At 39.2% G+C, this 20,497-nt stretch overlaps 1 protein-coding gene across 1 annotated transcript; it reads right to left on the bottom strand.

Moving 5' to 3' along the window:
* Positions 1 to 877: 877 nt before the first annotated feature.
* LOC115663963 (MADS-box protein SVP-like) lies at positions 878 to 8,203 on the bottom strand. The gene is made up of 9 exons (XM_056305150.1): positions 8,087 to 8,203; positions 7,184 to 7,417; positions 3,087 to 3,165; positions 2,549 to 2,613; positions 2,381 to 2,480; positions 2,181 to 2,222; positions 1,601 to 1,642; positions 1,356 to 1,504; positions 878 to 1,261 (listed from the first exon to the last, which is right to left on the bottom strand). The coding sequence occupies exons 1-9, from the start codon at positions 8,185 to 8,187 to the stop codon at positions 1,243 to 1,245; spliced, it is 831 nt and encodes a 276-aa protein (XP_056161125.1). The 5' UTR covers positions 8,188 to 8,203; the 3' UTR covers positions 878 to 1,242.
* Between the last annotated feature and the right edge of the window lie 12,294 nt (positions 8,204 to 20,497).

Here is a 20,497-nt window from a genome sequence, read left to right as displayed (position 1 = left end):
AATTCTTATACATTAGTACATCTCACAAGGTATATGGTTTGTTTAGACCATGTTTGCTTGGGGTAAAATGAAATATGTAACGACATATAATTGGTAATTGCACTTTCGAATCGACTTTTGTTGTTGCATCTAGAATCAAGCTATTTCATTATTAAATCGATAGAGGGAGGAGGTGATAATTTGAGATTGATAATACTATGGTGCTTCTGCATATGCTCAAGTGGAAATGAAACCATTCATTTAAAGTGAAAATCATTATTTTTTTCTAACTTGCCAGTAAATTTTTTAATTAATTTGAGCATTTCATAAGGCAAATGGCATCTTCTTCTCTCATTGCATGTAACGTCTAACGTATGGTGAAAGCTGTTTTGCAAACGGAGTAAAGATGGAGCTTTCACACCACTTTTTGGTCATTTTGTTTAGTTGGCTTGGCTTAGAGCTCTCCTCTGTTAACATTATTATCTCTTCCTACTTTCACTCTTTATTTGTAACTCCTCGATTAACAAATATTTACTTTACTTTTTGTGCGTAAAAATATATACAGGACTATAATAAGTAAGAAGTAAATGTGCTGGAGATATACAAAAGAATAATTAAACTATTTTTATAGAAAATATACAGTATAAGATTTTACCTATCTGACCAAAAAAGAAGATGTTACCTAATTTTCATATGCACATTACTTTCTCTAAAAACTATCTTGTAAATTTAAACTTATTATTTATTTGTGCTTTTATCTTTTGGAATATATATATATATATATATATAGGAAGAAGAGATAATAATGTTATATACATAATCTAAACCCTAAACCCTATATATATATATACACATATATATATATCCATAGGTTCCCAAAATTTTTTACTACATATCCTTGGCATTTCTCGTACTTGTTCATGTTAATCTTGACAATTCCCATTACAGCAACCTGTTTATCCCTTCATCCTATCGTAAAGAGCCTGAAATTTGACAAGATGGTTAAATCTGAAGGCTCTTCCTGATTAAGTCGAATGGTATCCTCGGTTGAAGAGTGACCGAACAGTTTACTGGAAGAATACTGAATAAACAATCCCAAAAAGCGGTAATGGACTCGGCATTTTCCATTAAAAAAAAAAAACAAAAATCATTGTCATTCCCAGTATATGTTACCGTGGACAAGGGACCGTGTTGTTTCTCCAGCTTTTCTTGGCAACAGATCAGATCATGCATCCCATCATTGTTATAGATTTAGACAGCAGATCAGCCATTGTAGGTTAACCTGGAGAAAAGTTTAAGAAAAGTTGATTTAAGGTTGATTCAGAAAACAGAACATATTTTCGCCTGGAGACAACCAATGAATAAATGAGCTTTACCCTAACTTAAGGGAAATGTCAGAGCAATCGTCCTCCTGAGGACCACTGCTGGAGTTGCAGACATTCGTGCCGGACTCTGACGAAAGGCCTTCTTCGTTAATGATCTCTGAATCAGTGGCAGCATTTTTCCGGCCCGAAATTTCGGTAACCTGACCCAGACATGCACAATGCCATTGGCAAGAAATTGCATGGACAATTTGAGTTCACCAACTACAGGGACAGTAAACTCTAGGACCATTGCATACCTGTTGCTTTAGTCTCTTGTTTTCTTCCATTAGTTTGGTTCCCTGAAACAATGTGAGGTACAGAAAGAATGATATAAATATGCATTCTACCGAGTGTTCTCGCAGCAAGGACTATTCCATTTGGTGTATATCACAAACAAATCACCACAGCAAACTCTGACCTTGAACAGTTAAAACAACAGAAGCGAATGACTCCCATCTGACCGTTTATTCAAGTATTTGTTTGGGTAAATTTTTGCAATGACAGTTGATCCTGATCGAGTATTTATCAATTCTTGTCTTTTGCCTGAAAAAGAACTGTATACTGCACACTTCATGATGTCCTAACAATTCATACACCCAATTAAGTGTTCTCATTTTGATAACCTGTTGAAAGATTACAATGAACAATGATAATTGATGCTTGCAACCACTACACGTACATTACAGAGAAGACTCTCCTCTTGTCCTAACTCCGCTAATGCAAACACTGAACCACCAACCGCTTAGCAGCAGAATGTAAATAAATGCATCTCCAACCCACCGATTCTTATAAAGAGCAAAAGTGAGTGATTGCATGAACATAATTCAGGAACCTCACCTTTTGTTGAAGGTCAGTGATCTCTTTCATGATCTTTTCGCCCTGAAATAAACCAAGAACACAAAGTTAGAGGGCCACATATTTCATGAAGCATATTAAATCAGAGAGAACATTAATGTATCTGCTAGAAGGTAGCATATTTCACGAAGCATATTGGGTTGTGAGCACAATGATATGTCTGCAACTAAGAATCTCATGACCTTCTTTTCTATTACACGATTCAACCCAGCTTCGAGCGATTTCTCTAGGTGCTGCAGTTCATCGATACTTAGTCCTTGGAGCTCTTCCCCTCTCATCTGCCTGCCAAACAGAAGGTTTCACATTGCACATCGACTCCAGTTAGAAGTGCATAACCTCTAGATTTGTACCTTAATTGGTGGCTTTTCTCTGCAACTTCCTTGCTTAACCCAGAGTAGTTGCTGTTTTCTACTAACTGCAAAGGAGAAGAACAGAATCAACACGAAAATCCAGAAGCAACACTATTAGAAAAATATGCTAATTCCTTTTACACTTTTTTCACCAAGAAGAAAGTAGACTGATCTCACTAAGATAGATGATTGATTAAACAATTCATAATACAGAGGTTCGGAAACAAATAACAAGGCCTTGAAAATTAGAAAGCTGGCAAGTGGTCATTGAACTAGTGGACTTGTAAGCTGCACGGTATCAGTATTCCCTCAAAAATTGAATCTTTAACACGGACAAGAATTCGTTTTTAATGAAACTGATTATATATTCGACCTCTGGAAGAGGGTGAATCAATTCTTATTTTTTGCTGAATTGCAGAACCTTGAGCAAATGAGCAATTTTTCTCATAATTCTTCAGTCGATTATAAGGAATTGAATGGACCAATGAATAATTTCAACAGAGAGAGAGAGAGAGAGAGAGAGAGAGAGAGAGAGAACCTGCAACTCAAGTGATGGTTGATCCAATTTCTCAAGATTCTTGGAGTGCAAATGATGTCGTTCGAGAATTTCCTTCATGCTTCATAATGCAAAAAGTTTAATGCGCCGAAGCATAACTGGATGAAAGATAAAAATAGCTAGTTTTCAAGTTACAGATTCTATTGGCAGTTGAGATACACAAAAGTTCAATGCAATATTCATGTCAGAACTCTATTCCACAGGACTATGTGGTCGGTCATCAATCTTCACAAGCATAGCCGAGTTGTACTCTGGCTCATTCTTCCATAACGGTTAGCTAATGTTACTGTTGGACAAAGATGCAGAAGCAAATACTAGTTATATCACTTCAATTTTCCACCATGAATGAAAATTATCCACAGAGTACTCTGTCGTTGATCGTCGAGGACATTCTAAAGGCGTTCATTCATCCAAACATGCCGAGGAGGAGTTCAGCAATCTTGACATGTCTCATTTAGCACAATGTGTGTGATTATTGTTAGGAAGACGCTTGGGACATTTGAGATTGCAAATGCTAATTTTCACTTGCACTTTTTTGATGACATTGACACGGAAGTAGCATGAAAATGTAAAGAGTGTATACATCATCAATAATCCAAACTCGTTACCCAAGACTGCTTACCGACTTCTTCATATGAATATTCATCCCTCCAAGTTCTTTCCTCTTTTAAGAAGTTTGGTAAAAGGGAATAGGGCCAGAATGGAATTGCTGTTCTGATCCCATTACTTTTCCTTATTTAACTGCACTTTACTAGATACCAAAAGCACATTCCAGATGCAACTCCCATTCCTCTAGCACAGGAATTGGTCGATTCCGCTCCAATTAACAAAAGCAATAATTATTGATTCCAAGTATATCTTCATTTTTATACCTCTCCCTATTTCTTTCCAAGGTAAATTTTGACATGTAATATTATTCTTTTTAAATTCCCTGGTACTTCTTGGTCACACGTTTCTCTTCCATTCTTTTTCTCCCTCAGTTCCATTTTCATCTTATACTTCATTTCATTGTACCAAGTGTACGGTTGAATTGTTTCCCAACAAAGCAAAGCTGTAATCCCTTGAAGGGCCCTTTTCCTTGATCAAAGCTCTTAAGGGGCGTTGCCGGAGGCATAAAAAGTTTCTCCTTTTGGTGTCTTCAATATAGTCATGACAAACGATCTAAAAGATGCTACATGTTTCTATTGTTGCAGCATGGAAGAGTAGATTTCAATATTTTCCATTCAAGCTGACTTCTCTGCTTATTTTCAATACAAAACTTGCAATGTGGATATGTCCTGAGTTTCATAATTGCAACTTGCAAGCTCAGAAAGGAAAGGAATTTGGACAAGAACAATTGTGACTGATGTTTAGATTTCTCCGTATCTTGGAAACCCTATCCAATGATACAACTTAATTTGACTTCCCACAATATACGAAGGCAAAAAATGTTCAACATTACTCATAACTAGAATGAAATAGAAGTTTCACCAACTAGTTTTCGGGACTACAAATAGCTGTAGGATCATTTATCTATGTATCATTGAAGACAGATGCTCCAAAAGACTAAATTCCAAACGAAGCGTCTTCACGGGGAAAATATTTCAACGAAAAGCACTCTAAAGGATAACTAAAGTTCCATTCCCATGACAAAGATCGGTAAGTACAAAGCATAAATCGATCTCCTCATCTCATGTTGTCCCTAAGCCTAAGTGGCTCATCCAAATCTCAAACTGATTTGCACTGCATTTATGACAGTGAAAAACCTCTCATGTTTCACAATTACCACATCATATCTATGAACCTTCCTAAGTGTCAATAAGCAAATGCAAACGCGAAATTAAATGAGATTGGAAACATCGAGCACATTTGCAAGTTCAAATACAGAACCAGTAATGAATTACCATGTCAAGTTCAATATATTTGTGAAAGATAAGTGTCACTCCAGACTAATTATACGAGATCGACCAATTTGCCTATCACAAGTCCAAGAACCGTGAGACCTAGATGAGATTTCACAAAAGAAATCAAATAAAGCAGATGTTTCCTGCTTTACAACTCATTCTATTTATCGTATCGTTGTGACACTTCCCGCAATATTCTTCTAATTCCCATCATGGTAAAAAATAGATCGTCTCAGGTAAATGAACCGCATGAAATGTCAACTGGAGGCACAGAGATCTGATGATTAGAGCACCAGAAATACCAAATAATGGATCCAATAGTTTTCCTGTACTTCAGTAAAGACTCAATGATTTTAGATTCTTATAAGCATTGCCTTTAATCTTCACAAGCAGGCAATTCGTCTTAATCAGAATTTGCAACCCAACTTTGTTTATCAAGTGCTATCTCAGCTTTCCTATCATACTTCCATCAAAGTCCAATTATATTGAGATAGATGCCTACACATGTAGACATTCAATAGTTCCCATTGAATTGATGCCCCCAGCACTTCCAACAGCAACTCTAAGCATGCATTACCTTCTAGATTTCTCAGAAAAGAGGCACCTGGTAGAGATAACATTTTGTACTATAGCGCATAGCTTTGATAAGCCAGAAAACAAGTAGAAGATCAAAATCTAAAAACCCATCTCCCATATAATTACTAGTGACAAAGTGCAAACTATGCAAACTTACTTCTATTCGTTTGGCTAATCTCCTGCATAAAAGGATTAATCAGTCGAGAGTGTTTGCATAAGATCTCCAGGTAACTTAGCATTCCTCATCCCAACCTCCCCCCTCCCCTCCCCAACAAAAAAGAAAAAGAAAATCAGATTGTGACATTTTATATTGCTCACTCGATATTCTAAGTGGGATAAGGGTTCATTCAGAATCAAACGCAATGGCATAAAGGTCCAAATAGTCATTGCTGGTACTTTCTTTTCATGAAGAGAAAAGGCCAAATCTTAATTTCTGCAAGTATCTCAAGGATGCCCACATATAACTATACCTATAAGCTTGATCACTAACTTTACCTCAAGGATACAACTCTTAATTTCTTCTTCAATCTAATGATCTACTTTATTTAGATATGTCCAACTGCGTAACTAAATTTTGCTATAGTACCTGGTTGTATGATATCAAACATTAAACTGTCGTTTATGTTAAGTAATAAGCTCACTTTAAAGGTTCTATAAGCCATTTAAGTATCTTCCAATGAGAAAACCCTACCCATCACCATATTCTTCATGCTCAAAAGAATTTCACATATTTTCCAGAAAAACCCAACGTGCCTCAATAGATAAGGATATAGGAGTCTCAGAAGTAACCTTCCTCATGCACTTAGGACTTTACTCTTCATCAAACCACATCTTATTCATCCAAATCTTCTCCCGCATCGTCCATTGTCTTGCCAAGTCCAACACTTCAGCAGTAATGGCATGAAGGAATAAATCCCATTACACTACTCTTCCATACACGCCCCTTCTCAACCAATCTCTCTTGTGATACTTTCGTATTCTCCAGACACACAAGACAACTAGCTAAATGACAAACCAAGAGAGACACGTACATACTCTCTAAATCCAAATAATTATTTCCTTCCTCAAACAAGTCCCTTTCTGAGCAACAATCTTTCATAGTTCCATGATAACCCCAGAAGGCCCGTGAAAGGGAAGGAGACCCCGTCATGAATTCAAAACATAAACTTCCCTATGAAATCCAACAAAAGAAACCACATTCACAATCAGCTTGAAAAAAGGTGCATGTGATAAACATCCATCACGGTATTATTTGAGTCTGATGAAATCCAGAGTTCAACCTATCAAATCCCACCACTACTGGCCTATTTTTGTGTACCTACTGCATCATATCATTCTAGACAATATCACCTCGATTTTGGTGACAATTTAGCATTCCGACGAAAAACAAACACCCAAGTTGCATATACGGCTAGTAAATACATGTATTTAATGCATATCACATTTTCTCCCACTCTCTAATCGGATAGGCAGTCTAGAAGAAAGAAAACCCAACAGTGAGACGGATGACTGATGCGATAAGACCTTGAACACACTTGGAAGACTATAAGCTCTCACATATTAACATTTAAAGTAAGATGAAATATTATAGAGGAAAAAGGAGGAGGGGAAAAAAATTACCTCGAACTGCAGTATTCGAAGAGTTTTCCAGAAGACGAGAAGATGATGAGAGCGACATCGGCATCGCAAAGCACGGACAGCTCCTCGGCCTTCTTGAAGAGCCCTCTTCGTCGCTTCGAGAAAGTGACTTGCCTCGCCGTCGCATTGGTGATCTTCTTGATCTGAATCTTCTCTCTCGCCATTTCTGTCTCTCCTTCTTTCTCCTCCTCCTCCTCCTCCTTCTTCCTCACCTTCCTAAAGAAACCCAAAAAAGAAAAATATAAAAAAAAGTAGAGCAAGTATATACTTTTCTTTTTACTCTGTCACTCTCCTTATGCAGAGAGAGAGAGAGAGAGCAATCGCCAGCAAACAATTTGTCAAAACAACACCACAAAAGGCAAAAAAGGAGGCTTTGCTAAAAATGGGTCATGCTTGCAGGAAGAGAGAGACAGAGAGGGAGAGAAGTATTGGGGCGAGGGGGGGCAAGAAAATGATCTTGTTTTTGCCAAATTTAGCCAAGAATAGAATCTAGGACGCAAACCCTAGTTAGAGGGAGACACAGACAGACAGACCCATCACGGAGGATACAGACAGAGAATGAGCAATGCGCCCCCACGAGCACAAACCCACTTGGCGTTGCTGCAGCTTATTAAACGTGCAAGAAAAGAGAGGAGGGATTGAGGTTGGCTGGGGGCTGAGTTATTGCAGGGGCACACTACCCAGTCTTGGGCATGTGGGTCTTGGTTGGTTTTGGTGCCGGTTTTGGCGGGTCGGTCTCCTTGAGAGCAGACACGTGAAGAAAAAGCCACCAATCCAACGAGAGAGAGAAAGTTTATTCGAGAAAAAAGCAAACTTTATTGCTTTTTCTCTGTCCTTTGGCGACTCTTTAGCTAGCTCTCTCTTTTCGCTCTCCAATGGCTTCACCTGTTTTCTTTTTGAGCTCCATCTTTCATGGGTTGCCGCAGATTGGGGGCCCTTGGCGTCGTGGTGGTGGAGTTGGCGCTTCCCGCAACTTGTTTCCCCATTTAATATGCCCGAGGGGAATGTGTACGTACTTTATCTTATTCCCTAGATAAGTGTATAAGATTATGGGTTTGTATATTGGGGCCCATTGTTTAGGTATGATGATAGCCAATGTATTTTGGGGCTCTAGTTCTAATATACATAGGGTGGTTACATTGGTTAAATCGAGCCGATCAACCCTAATTTGTTGCTCTCGAATGTGCTCTCGAAAGAAAAGAACAAGGGTTATCTGAAGATGCCCTCGGATTTTGTGAAAGCATATCGTCGCCCTGATGATGGACCCATGTTCTGTCGCCGACTGGCCTCTTGTGAGTTTAGGTTCGCCCACGGTCATAGTCGATCTTGCCCCCCTCGGCCGTCGACCAGTCCCTCTCCCTAGTCGTCGCCATTTAGCCCGCCCCTTTGCTGGCTTGCTCCAAGTCGCCATCGAATTGTTCTGTATACTCGATGGCCGGTCTCGACTCGTAACAAATCGATCTTCATCTAGGCCACTTGATCCTATAATATATCGTTAGTCTGTTATAGGCGATCGTCTATCTATCTTGAATTAGTGCCTATAGACATTTGCTTCGATATGGATTTGCTTCCAAGTGGTCCACGATCGGCATTTGCTGATCCTCAATCGCTGTCATTGGATACCACCGGTTGGTCCTGAGTCGATAGTTACTCTCTTAAGATACAAATTGTAGGCATGACACTTTAACAGGATTCACGTGTAAAACGAGACAAAAAAAAAAATTGGCATTTCGAACAAAGGCGCCAGATATAGGGGTATCTTTGAATTTCTTTCCATTCCTTTTTAATTTGGGAGATACCTATAGTAAGATAAATAGACCGAAGTGGATCGGATCCATTTCGTTTTCTGATGGTGTAAATGGGAAAAAAAGAAAAAAAAATATCTAGGAGAATTATGAACTTAGGCCCAAAGCATACGGACCCACTTTTTTATTTTATTTTATATATTGAGATTGGTACACGATAAAGTATATCTTAACGAGATCTTAAATGAATTTTGAGAAAAAATCTGAAATTCGTGGTCCAGGCCCATCCCCAATGCGCCCTACGCGTACCACTTATATTGAGTTGGGCATGTGCTGCCCCATTAATCGTTCAAATATTAAAATAATTCTTCTAGTTAAGAATATATAATTTGTACACCATTTTTTTTATTTGACAATTGACTAACTATAGTTAGGCAGTGGAGAGCGGTCGTTAATAGCGGTTTTCAAATTTTTTAGTTCTAAATGCCACAAATTTGCCCATGGATCCATCGAAGATTGTTTCGGTTGATTATCATAACTTGTATTTTTTGAGATGATTTAGGTGGAGCAACCCAAAGATGAATCTCTTCTTTAAAGGGTAGCATTGACTAATTATGTTTGATTCTAAATGATTTTCTAAGGTTTCTCTGTTCAAGTGCATTATCATCTTAGAATTAAAAAAAGCTAAGGGCTCCAACTTCCTCTATCTGCCATTTTGATGAATGGGTTACAAGTTGTATATAAATGCGAGTAATGTCATGGCCGTAATCCTCCAATTTGGGGATGGTTGGGGAAAGTTTCCTTCGACATGCCCGAAAAACTAAGATAAAGCGATGAAGTAAAGACTTCACTAGTTAAGCATCGATGACATGCATTAGTAATTTCATTCAGTTATGGTAAATTATAAACTTTTCTAATATAATTATGATCACTTAGAAAAATATCAAATCCGTATATCACACGAGTCTTTGACTACTAGTGCTATAAACTACTGTACAAACTCTTCATTAAAAATTAATAAAGAAGCTATCTAGCATAAATAAGAAGACAACACGGTCCCCGACTTCTTTTTCTAATCTATGTTGCCTATGACATTTGTCATTTACTCCGTACAATATAATACTTTTCGATGATTAGAAATGAAGAGCCTGTTCGATACAATTTTCCAATAATAATGACAATCGTGGAAAGGGCGCTTTTACTTTTTTAAGGTGTTTGGCAAATTACCCACAATGGTAATATTCTCACTAATTGCACGAGCTTACAATAGTTTTACGAATCTATCTACCGAATTTCGAGTTATTATATTTTGAAAACGTGCATTATCAATCTAACTAGCCAATTTTGCTAGTGAGTTTAGGAGCACTCTACATGGATATGGGAAAATTGTCCAAAAAATCCTAAACATATTATACTTTTGCCAATTTAGTCTAAACCTTTTAAGTTTGCCAATTAAGACCTAAACATTTTCACTTCTTGCCAATTGAGTCCATCCGGCCAATTTTGGCCTCTCGAAGCTGACGTGGACACTGGCCGTCTCGCTAACGATAAACGTGGCAATTTTTTTTAAAAATATTATAATATTTTTTTTAAAAAAATTTCCTTTTTTTCTGGTCTTCCTCTCTCTGGCTGGTCCGACGAGGTTTACCTCGCCGGCCTCTGGCGAAGCTCGACCCCGCCGGCCACTGGTGAAGGCGAGCCTCGCAGGCCACTGGTTGGCTTAGGTCCAAATCGACGAGGTCGGCCTTGCCGTCGCCTGGGTCTCCCTCGCCCAGCAATGGCGAGATCAGCCTCACCAGATATGGGCGAGGTCGAGCCTTGCCGGCCCTTAGCCTCTCCAGCGACGGTGAGGTCGGCCTTGCCTTGGCTGGGCGAGGCTCGACCTTGCCGTCGCTTGGCGAGGTTTAACCTCGCCCAGCCAAGGGCCAGCAAGGCTCGCCCTCGCCAGTGGTCGGCGGGGGCGAGTCGGCCTCTCGTCTCTGGTCGGTCCGGCGACCAGCAAAAGGGAAAAAGACCAGAAAAAAAAAGGAAAAAAATTTGAAAAAAATACATTAAAATATTTAAAAATTGTCACATCAGCGTTTGCCGAACGGTCAGTGCTGGCCGGCATCCACGTCAACTCCGGGAGGCCAAAATTAGCTGGATGAACTCAATTGGCAAAAGTGAAAAGGTTTAGGACTCAATTGGCAAACTTAAAAGTTTAAGACTGAATTGACAAAAGTGCAATAGATTTAAGATTTTTTTAGAAAATTTTCCTCATGGATATTGATAATCCGGGAAAGGGTTATTTTTCTATGCTATCTCTAGTTACACAAAATTTCTTACGGGTGGGCCCCGCACGACACATGTCGCGCTCTTGACGGACTATCTTAAGTCTAACGTGGCAAATTTGTTGTCCCTAATAATTTCTCTGTTGTAATCCAATCCTCTCTCTCTCTACTTTCTCCTCTATTCCTGGCCATATGCAACCATCGTTTTCGCAAGTGCCAGCGACTCCACTCCGCCTGTGGCGACGGGCATTGGATTGCCAGATTTCCCTGAGCTCCGATTACTCTTGCTTGTGACCATGGACCTTGGATTTTTAGATTTCCGCAAGGCCCAGATTCCCAAATCTGGTCGAAATACACTAACGATGGCCATGGACAAACCTCGCATCGCTCATTGGTGCCATCTAATCATAAAAGGAGTAGTTGGACAGACTTGGAGCAGCCCCAATTCCAGATCTATATAGAGACATATCGATGGCCTTGAAAGATCTCAACTTTGCTCTTTTATGTGACGGCCCTTTACTCCAATGTTGTATGCTTCAATGGCTATGCCATTGCTAGTCTCAAGTGAGATTGACTTGAATGTCTCCGCCTTTACTTGACACCCTAGTGAAGCAAATGGACGAGCTGCTAGTTATTGTGGGGTTTATGCATAAATGGAGGGGTGACCGCGAGCAATGACAATCTGGGTGGTTGGCTCGGCCATGGACGGGCAACAAATGCGAGCCCGCAACGACGGAGGAGGTGGCTTGGCTATGGACGTTTGGCTCGGATGTGGCTCCAGCGACTTTGTGAACAGATGGGGAGAAGAGAGAAAAAAAAAGCAAGAGTTTCAATTTTCTTTATTTTATGTCCACGTCATCGACACGTGGTAATTTGTGATTGGATTTCAACAAAAAATGCATGCCACGTCAGCCTATCACATGGTACATTGTAACCACTTAACACTCTCATTTCAACAAAAAAAAAAATACATGTCCTCTCAGCCTATCACGTGGTTCATTGTAACCACCGAATACTTTCGTTCTCGAGAGAGAGATGGGACGAAGGCATTAGCAAAGCAACAAGGATAGGATGACGACGAAGGCCATGGTGGATGCAGAGCAGCTAGGAATGGTGGTGGGCAAGTGGAGACTTGAATGGAGGAAGGGATGGAAGAGAAAGACAGCTGCCAAAACACTATGTTACAGTACAATGCAAACAAGCCTTTTTCCTCTTCTTTCCATCTTTCCTCCACAATCATTCCTCGCTCACCGACGCCAACCAACCCCCATCAAGCTATCGATGTCTCCAAGTGGAGACTTGGTTGGTGGGCTGGGACTCCGCACCAGCCACGATGGAGCTCTCGGAATGGCAATGGATTGTTGTCAATATCCCGAATCCTGAAAATCAAAGCGTGGGAGAGGATAAAGGCATGAATATGATTAAGAGAAAATAATGCAAGGTTGATTTAGGACTCGATTGAACTTTCGTGTCAAGTCTTAGGACACGATGGCACTTTTTCAAAGTTTTAAGACTTAATTGTACTCTCGTGACAAGTTTTAAGACTTGATTGCACTTTTTGAAAATTTGAGGACTCAGTTACACTTCTATGATAAATTTCTGGACTTTCAGTGTACTTTTGAAAGTTTTAAAACTCAATAACATGCATTTGCTAAAAATCGACTTGCAAAAGCAGGAATCCCAAGTGAAATTATGGAAGAATAAATCATGTTTTATCAAATCTTTTTTTCGATAACAAGTGTCAATTTACTTCACCAAAGTTTACCCGGTCATTTCACGACTATTCCACATGATTTTTAGAAAATTTCTAAATAATGCGGTATGAGATCACATTAAATTTTTAATATCTTTTATTTTTTAATAACATTTTAACATGGGAAGATATTTTTTTTCCCTTTCATTTCCATGAATGTACCTTAGGAACATGAATGAACAAAGACTCTTTGCATGAACAAATCATTTTTTAGTGGATGCTAATAAAATAGATAACAACCTGAGGAAGTTTATTACATGGCATCATTCTTACTTTTAGTTCGCAAATTTTGGACCTGCCCATTTTTTATGGAATTTTTCTAGGTTCATGCGTCAAATTTACACGCACTCGACATGATTTTATGTCAATGTAATAATTGGATCTTCAAAAGTTATACTAGTATAAGGTTTAGGAAACTTTTCTGATTTAATAGTAGTACTACTGTACTAGTAACCAAGGTTAAGTTAACATCACACAAATTACTACAATTACGATCCGATAGTGCATGATTTGATAGATCGTCGGTGCATGACGGGATGGAAGATAACCCCCTAAAATCCCTTTTTTGTCGAATCAACATTGGTTCGGGTGCGTCTATACTAACTCAAGGAAGGCGGCATGCAAGGCCGAGTATGAATGTTCGGGGTCGTGGCCTATTCACTGATCTAGTCTACTACCGACACATCCCATTTAGTTATAAGCTCACGCTCTCCGGCTTGCATCGAAATTCTCCGTTTAAAGGTGCTTTATTGGGTAAAATTATTTTTTGTACTTTTTTTTTTTTGGACATAACAGACACTTATCATTTCATTTAATAACTAGCCCTCTAGAGAAAGGGACATCGAAACACAGGATCTCCCATAGAGGGGGTGGTGGGTAAGAAACCCAATAACGTGGAAGTGCCTTAACTCTTGAGGTCTTTACAACCCAATCTGCTAATCTATTTGAATCTCGAGGCAGTAGGCTAACTCAAGACTCTCAAAAAGGGCCATGAAGCCTAAGCATTACTGTGATAAGGGGCTCAACGTCCCACGAGCGAGAGAGGAATCTTGTAGGAAGCTTATCAAGGTGGAGCTGTCGATTCAGCACAAATTTCTGTCCAGATCGGCTAGCAAAGTGTCGAAGAGTGTGGAGACAAGCAAGGGTTTCAGAGTGAAGGGCGGAGGACACTCGGATTAGTTGCGCAGCTCCTTCGATCAATCTCCCTTCAGAATCGCGGCACACGAAAGCAAAAGCCCCTTCCGTAGACCCCGGGAGATGTGATCCATCGACGTTAATCTTCAGTGTCCCTGGCTGTGGTGGTCTCCACCTCGAAGGTAAATCCTCCGATGCTCGCTCTCCCGCCTTGTTACTCCCGTTCCACTTCGCATAGTTGTAGTGCATTGCAAAAGTTGAGTCTACTATGCTTCTGGGACTAGGAATCTGGTGTTGGAAGACAAAGGAGTTACGCGCTAACCAAATATTCCAGAGAGTGGTTGCGATGATCTCAAAGGATAGGTTCTTTTTGGTCAGATCTTCATAGTTCAGCAACCACTCCTCGATTCTGGTCACTTGTCGGTGAGCGAACTGAAAATTAAATTCTGGGCTAGACCAAACCTGCATTGTCCTATCACATAGGAGAAATAGATGTTCCACCGTTTCTAGTTCCTTGCGGCACATGGGGCAGTAAGGCTCAGGTAAAAGCTTCCTTTTATACAAGTTAACCCTGGTTGGTAGAGCATTTTGGCAAATGCTCCACATGAATAATCTGACTTTGGGGAGTGTTTTTAGCTTCCAGATCTTGCCCCACAGAGAATTAAGCGTTTGGTAGGAGGTTGAAGCCTGCCTGTTGTCTTGTATGGTTTGAATCTTTCAAAGTTGATTATAACCACTTTTAACCGAGTAGCTACCAGACTGATTTGCTGACCAAACTAGCTTATCCTCTGTCGAGATGATTGGCAATGGAGTTGCTAGAATTTCATTAACAACTTGCTCCTCAAAAAGATTCCCCAGTAGTTGACCCTTCCATTGTTTTTCTGTTGAGTCAATCAATTCAGCAACCATATTGGGATCTTGTTGGTTATATGGCCCTCCCAGTACACCTCTTTCCAACCATCTATCCTCTCTGATTCTGATTTGCTGGCCATTACCCACTTTCCATCTCACCTCCTTTGAAATCGCTTCTCTACCCATTAGTAGGCTTTGCCAACCCCATGAAGGGCGAGAACCCTTAGCAGCATGCCAGAAGTCACAGTTTGGGAAATACCTTCCTTTAAGTACTTTATATGTTGGGAAAACAAGCTTGGAGAGTCGCGCAAGCTCCAAATTTTTTGTACTTAGAAAGGACATTTTCATGCCCAAAGTCCATTGGCAATGGGCTTCCAATCGCACGTGCGCTTTACGTTAAAAGAATGATTGGTATAAAGATACCATCAACGAATTCATTATTCACCCTCATTATCGTAAAAAAAATGAGTAGGAGACTCTAATACGTTAATTTCGGCATAATTTGTAAGAACGGCACGAGTTCCTCTCATTATCATTAAAAAAAAAGAGCTAACTCAATGATACCTTTAAAAAGCTTACCCAATCCTAATTGGAGATTTAGATGTCTATTTTAAGTTCGTAGTGTCAAATCAGCAAAGCCAGATTTTAGCTGAGTTATTCTGATTTAAAGTGATTTTTGTAAATTAACAGTACAAGATTTTATAATTATGCACGAGTCGCTTGAGTTGAAAATCGTATCAAATGAAATTATGCACATTAACATATGGGTCACTCTTGAAAAAAATATATAATTATAGAGTTAATGTATTAATATTATAGGATAAAGAAGTCGAGAAAACAAGAATGTTTAAAGCATCGAGTACAAATTACAAGAAATAATGTAATACTTTAAAAATTACGAACATTTATAATTTGGACACTGGCAAAATGCTCTGGGGCATTCAATAACAAAATCCAATAAAAAATGAGTTATGACCATGGGAACGGGACATGCATCCTCTATCCCGCACAGTACTTTCCTTGGTATATTAATGAATCCTAATAATTGATTTGTGGAAATAATTTATATTTATCGAGAAACAAAGAGGAGCATTGTGGTGGAGAAATTAAACGATTTCACTTAATTTGTTAGCGAAATCTAATTTTGGATTGGCCCAATATTAGAAGGCAACACCTTTTCTAAGCCTAGCCCATACATGATTAGTACAACCACCTAAACTCAACCAAGCCAGTCATAGATCTGAGCCCAATACCAAGAAAATTTCTCTATTTGATGAGGCCTTTTCTATTCTGCAATGGTGCATTTTTCTAAAAGGTATGGTGGCAAAAATAAGATAATATTATAGATATATCCTTTGAATCGTTAAAGTAATGTAAAATGTGATTATTTATCTTTTAATAAAAGAGTCAATACATATTTTACATCGATTTACTAATAAAAACATTGCTTGTATCGAGGTTTACGTTTTTGCGCTGCCCTTTGGAATGGTGCCCTGAGAGCACCGTGGGAAGTTCTCGACACATGTAAAGTCGGTCCCCCGGGATCAATTCGAATTTTTCGTCTAAAGTCGATGCAGAAGTTTATCGAGTCGATTTCTTATCCTTTCCCTTTGGCTTCGTTTCCAAGAGTATCGGAGACTCTTTGAGCACCCGATTAATATTTGGTGAATCGTACATGGAGCTCGCCAATTACTTTGAACACACCCGGCCATACCATGAACTCCTCTACCTTTTGGTTTTTGCCATATCAAAGTTCAGGTGTACCAAGGCCATCGTAAAGGAAGGATGCAGGCGATTCGAAACATTTCGTAGGTACAACGAATGTGCTTTTGGTGCAAACATTTTACTATGAATCTTGCAACTGGAATATGCATTATGATGCGAACATTATATCGATCGATATGGACACAATGATACGTCCCTATATATGTGTCCTTGATAATGATCCGAGTGATGAATACGAAGCGATAGCATAAGCAAAAGATTGCCAGATTTTAGCTGAGTTATTCTGATTTAAAGTGATTTTTGTAAATTAATAGTACAAGATTTTATAATTATGCATGAGTCGCTTGAGTTGAAAATCGTATCAAATGAAATTATGCACATTAACATATGGGTCACTCTTGAAAAAAATATATACTTATAGAGTTAATGTATTAATATTATAGGATAAAGAAGTCGAGAAAACAAGAATGTTTAAAGCATCGAGTACAAATTACAAGAAATAATGTAATACTTTAAAATTACGAACATTTATAATTTGGACACTGGCAAAATGCTCAGGGCATTCAATAACAAAATCCAATAAAAATGAGTTATGACCGCGGGAACGGACATGGATCCTCTATCCCGCACAGTAATTTCCTCGGTATATTAGTGAATCCTAATAATTGATTTATGGAAATAATTTATATTTGTCGAGACACAAAGAGGAGCATTGTGGTGGAGAAATTAAACGATTTCACTTAATTTGTTAGCGAAATCTAATTTTGGATTGGCCCAATATTAGAAGGCAACACCTTTTCTAAGCCTAGCCCATACATGATTAGTACAACCACCTAAACTCAACCAAGCCCGTCATAGATCTGAGCCCAATACCAAGAAAATTTCTCTATTTGATGAGGCCTTTTCTATTCTGCAATGGTGCATTTTTCTAAAAGGTATGGTGGCAAAAATAAGATAATATTATAGATTTGTCCTTTGAATCGTTAAAGTAATGTAAAATGTGATTATTTATCTTTTAATAAAAGAGTCAATACATATTTTACATCGATTTACTAATAAAAACATTGCTTGTATCGAGGTTTAAGTTTTTGCGCCGCCCTTTGGAACGGTGCCCTGAGAGCGCCGTGGGAAGTTCTCGACACATGTAAAGTTGGTCCCCTGAGATCGATTTGAATTTTTCGTCTAGAGTTGATGCAGAAGTTTATTGAGTCGATTTCTTATCCTTTCCCTTTGGCTTCGTTTCCAAGAGTATCAGAGACTCTTTGAGCACCCGATTAATATTCGGTGAATTGTACATGGAGCTCACCGATTACTCTGAACACACCCGGCCATACCATGAACTCCTCCTTTACCTTTTGGTTTTTGCCATATCACAGTTCAGGTGTACCAAGGCCATCGTAAAGGGAGGATGTAGGCGATTCGAGACATTTCGTAGGTACAATGAATGCGCTTTTGGTGCAAACATTTTACTATGAATCTTGCAACTGGAATGTGCATTATGATGCGAACATTATATCGATCGATATGGACACAATGATACGTCCCTATACATGTGTCCTTGATAATGACCTGAGTGATGAATACGAAGCGATAGCATAAGCAAAAGATTTTGCACGTGCGGTGAACACATTGACGTTCCATTTTTGTAGCTCACACGTCTATTTCGCTTTAACTGCAAGACAATTATAAACATTAACTTATCTGAAAAACAATACACGATGTAGCGAACACATTACATTTAGCCTCGCGCCTTGGTTTTGTGCCACTGATTATACATATTTGTTTGCATCTGCACGTGCATGGAGAACAAATGCCAAGATTCCCTCTTTCTTTTCAATGTTGCACGGCGATGGAGGCATAAATTATAGGGGCGTGCAAAACGGGCCGCTCAAATCGGAGACCGTTCAAACCGAACCAGATCGGTTGGTTTGGTCCGATTTCCGGGAGTGTTGGTCCGGTTCTCGGTTTCTAAAAGTGGAATCGATGTTCGGGCGGTCCGATTCCCTATTCCAACGAAAACCGAACCAAATCGGACCGAACCTACCACATATACATTTTTTTTTTGTGATTATATGTAGTCGGCACGGGGAATACAATTCCAATTTTAGAACATATATGTAGTCGGCATGGAGAACAAAATTCGTCATCGCATTGACTCGAATTGCACGCTTATTTTTGTGATTATATGTAGTCAGCATTGAGAACACAATTCTAGTTTTAAAATACATGATATCAAGTAGTGGAAAAAAAAAAGTGACCTGTTCTATTGAACCAGATTGGAACTAGACCGGACCGGTGATCCGGTCCGATTCCTGGTCCTAGGACCAATTGGTCCGGTTCTCGGTTCCCAAAATTGGGAACCGGTTCTCGGTTTCACCTTGGAACAGGACCAAACCGGGAACCGATCGTTCCTAATAAATTATTTGACTAGATGCTGTAAATTTACCGAGTGATCTAGCGATGTCGCTTTCAGGGTTAAGACGGGAAATCGTTGACGTGGTGGCATGCCGCATAGGACGACCGACAGTGACCAGATCGCCACGTCGGTGATTTCCATCGAAAGTTGAACGGGAGGGCCGGATTGGAATTTCGCGTGAAGGTTTAAGCTTAAATCGGCAAAATTGAAAAGTTTACGACTGAATTGACATTCGTACGATAAATTTATGATTAATCAGGTAATTTTCCCGATGCCCAACGAGATCCCGTCATCGGTAAGTAAATTTCGATAAATATTTTTAATATTCTTAATATCGCTCTTTCTAAATGAGCATGGGGACATAGTGGGTCGCGTCTCTCTCGAGTCGATCAATCGTGCACGACATCTGCTTCCACGTCATCAGGATTGAAATGATGCGTTTTGATGTTATTATTATAATAACATTTTTCCAGTTCAGAAGATCTATCTCAAAGGTTAGAGAGCCATAATTAAATAGTTGTATCTAGTTTATTTAATTCATACACGTGTCGGCTAGATGGAAATTATTTATGGAGGAGGAAATGCGACCATGTACTTGATAATGACCGATGTGATAAGTGCGAAACACGACATAAACAAAAACAAAAGAGTTTGCACATACGTTCACTACGTATTCATTTTGTATTTATATGTTACAAGTCAATTTAGCAATAATTGGAGTACATTGTTGACATGCTGTCCAAAAAGAATCCGATCTAATAAAATTTATTCGGATTTGGCTCCCGTTCTGCCTGATTCATAACATTAGTGTAACAGTTCTTGAGCCTGAGATTTACCAACTTATAATAGAAGTGAGCACTCGGTCCGGTTCAAAGTCAATTTTAGAGAGAACTGGTTCGGTTATCGATTCCTTGCACCTATAATTGACCTAGGATCGGTCTTGCTTTGGTCTCCAAGGTTATAACCGCCGTTTCTACTCAAGAATCGATTCACCTAATCCAATTTTCAGGTTCAACTGATTTTCAACCACCTAAAAGTTGACCATGCCCATTAGAGATATGAGCCCAATGCCAAGAAAATTTCTCTATTTTATGCCATCAGTTAGGCCTTTTCTAATCTGCATTGGTGCATTAATCTAGAATGTTTGGTGGCAAAAAAAAATTGAATATGATGAAGTAATATAAAAATGCGATTATTTACCCTTGATAAAAGAGTTAAACACGTTTTTACATTGATTTACCGACACAAACAACGGTTGCATCGTAGTTTTAAGTGTTTGCACTGGCCTGGGCAATGGGGCCCGGAGAGCTCTATTGGAAGTTCTCAACACAAATAAAGTCACCTTGGGATCGATTTTTTATCCACGCTCCGTTTATTTCGTAAAAAATAATTAATTTAGGA

Source organism: Syzygium oleosum, unplaced genomic scaffold (genome assembly GCF_021117445.2).
Source record: "Syzygium oleosum isolate NSW1041296 unplaced genomic scaffold, Sole_v2.1 Sole_v2.35, whole genome shotgun sequence".
NCBI lineage: Eukaryota > Viridiplantae > Streptophyta > Magnoliopsida > Myrtales > Myrtaceae > Syzygium > Syzygium oleosum.
Note: the sequence above shows the minus strand (reverse complement) of the source record. Positions and strands in the feature narration are given on the sequence as shown.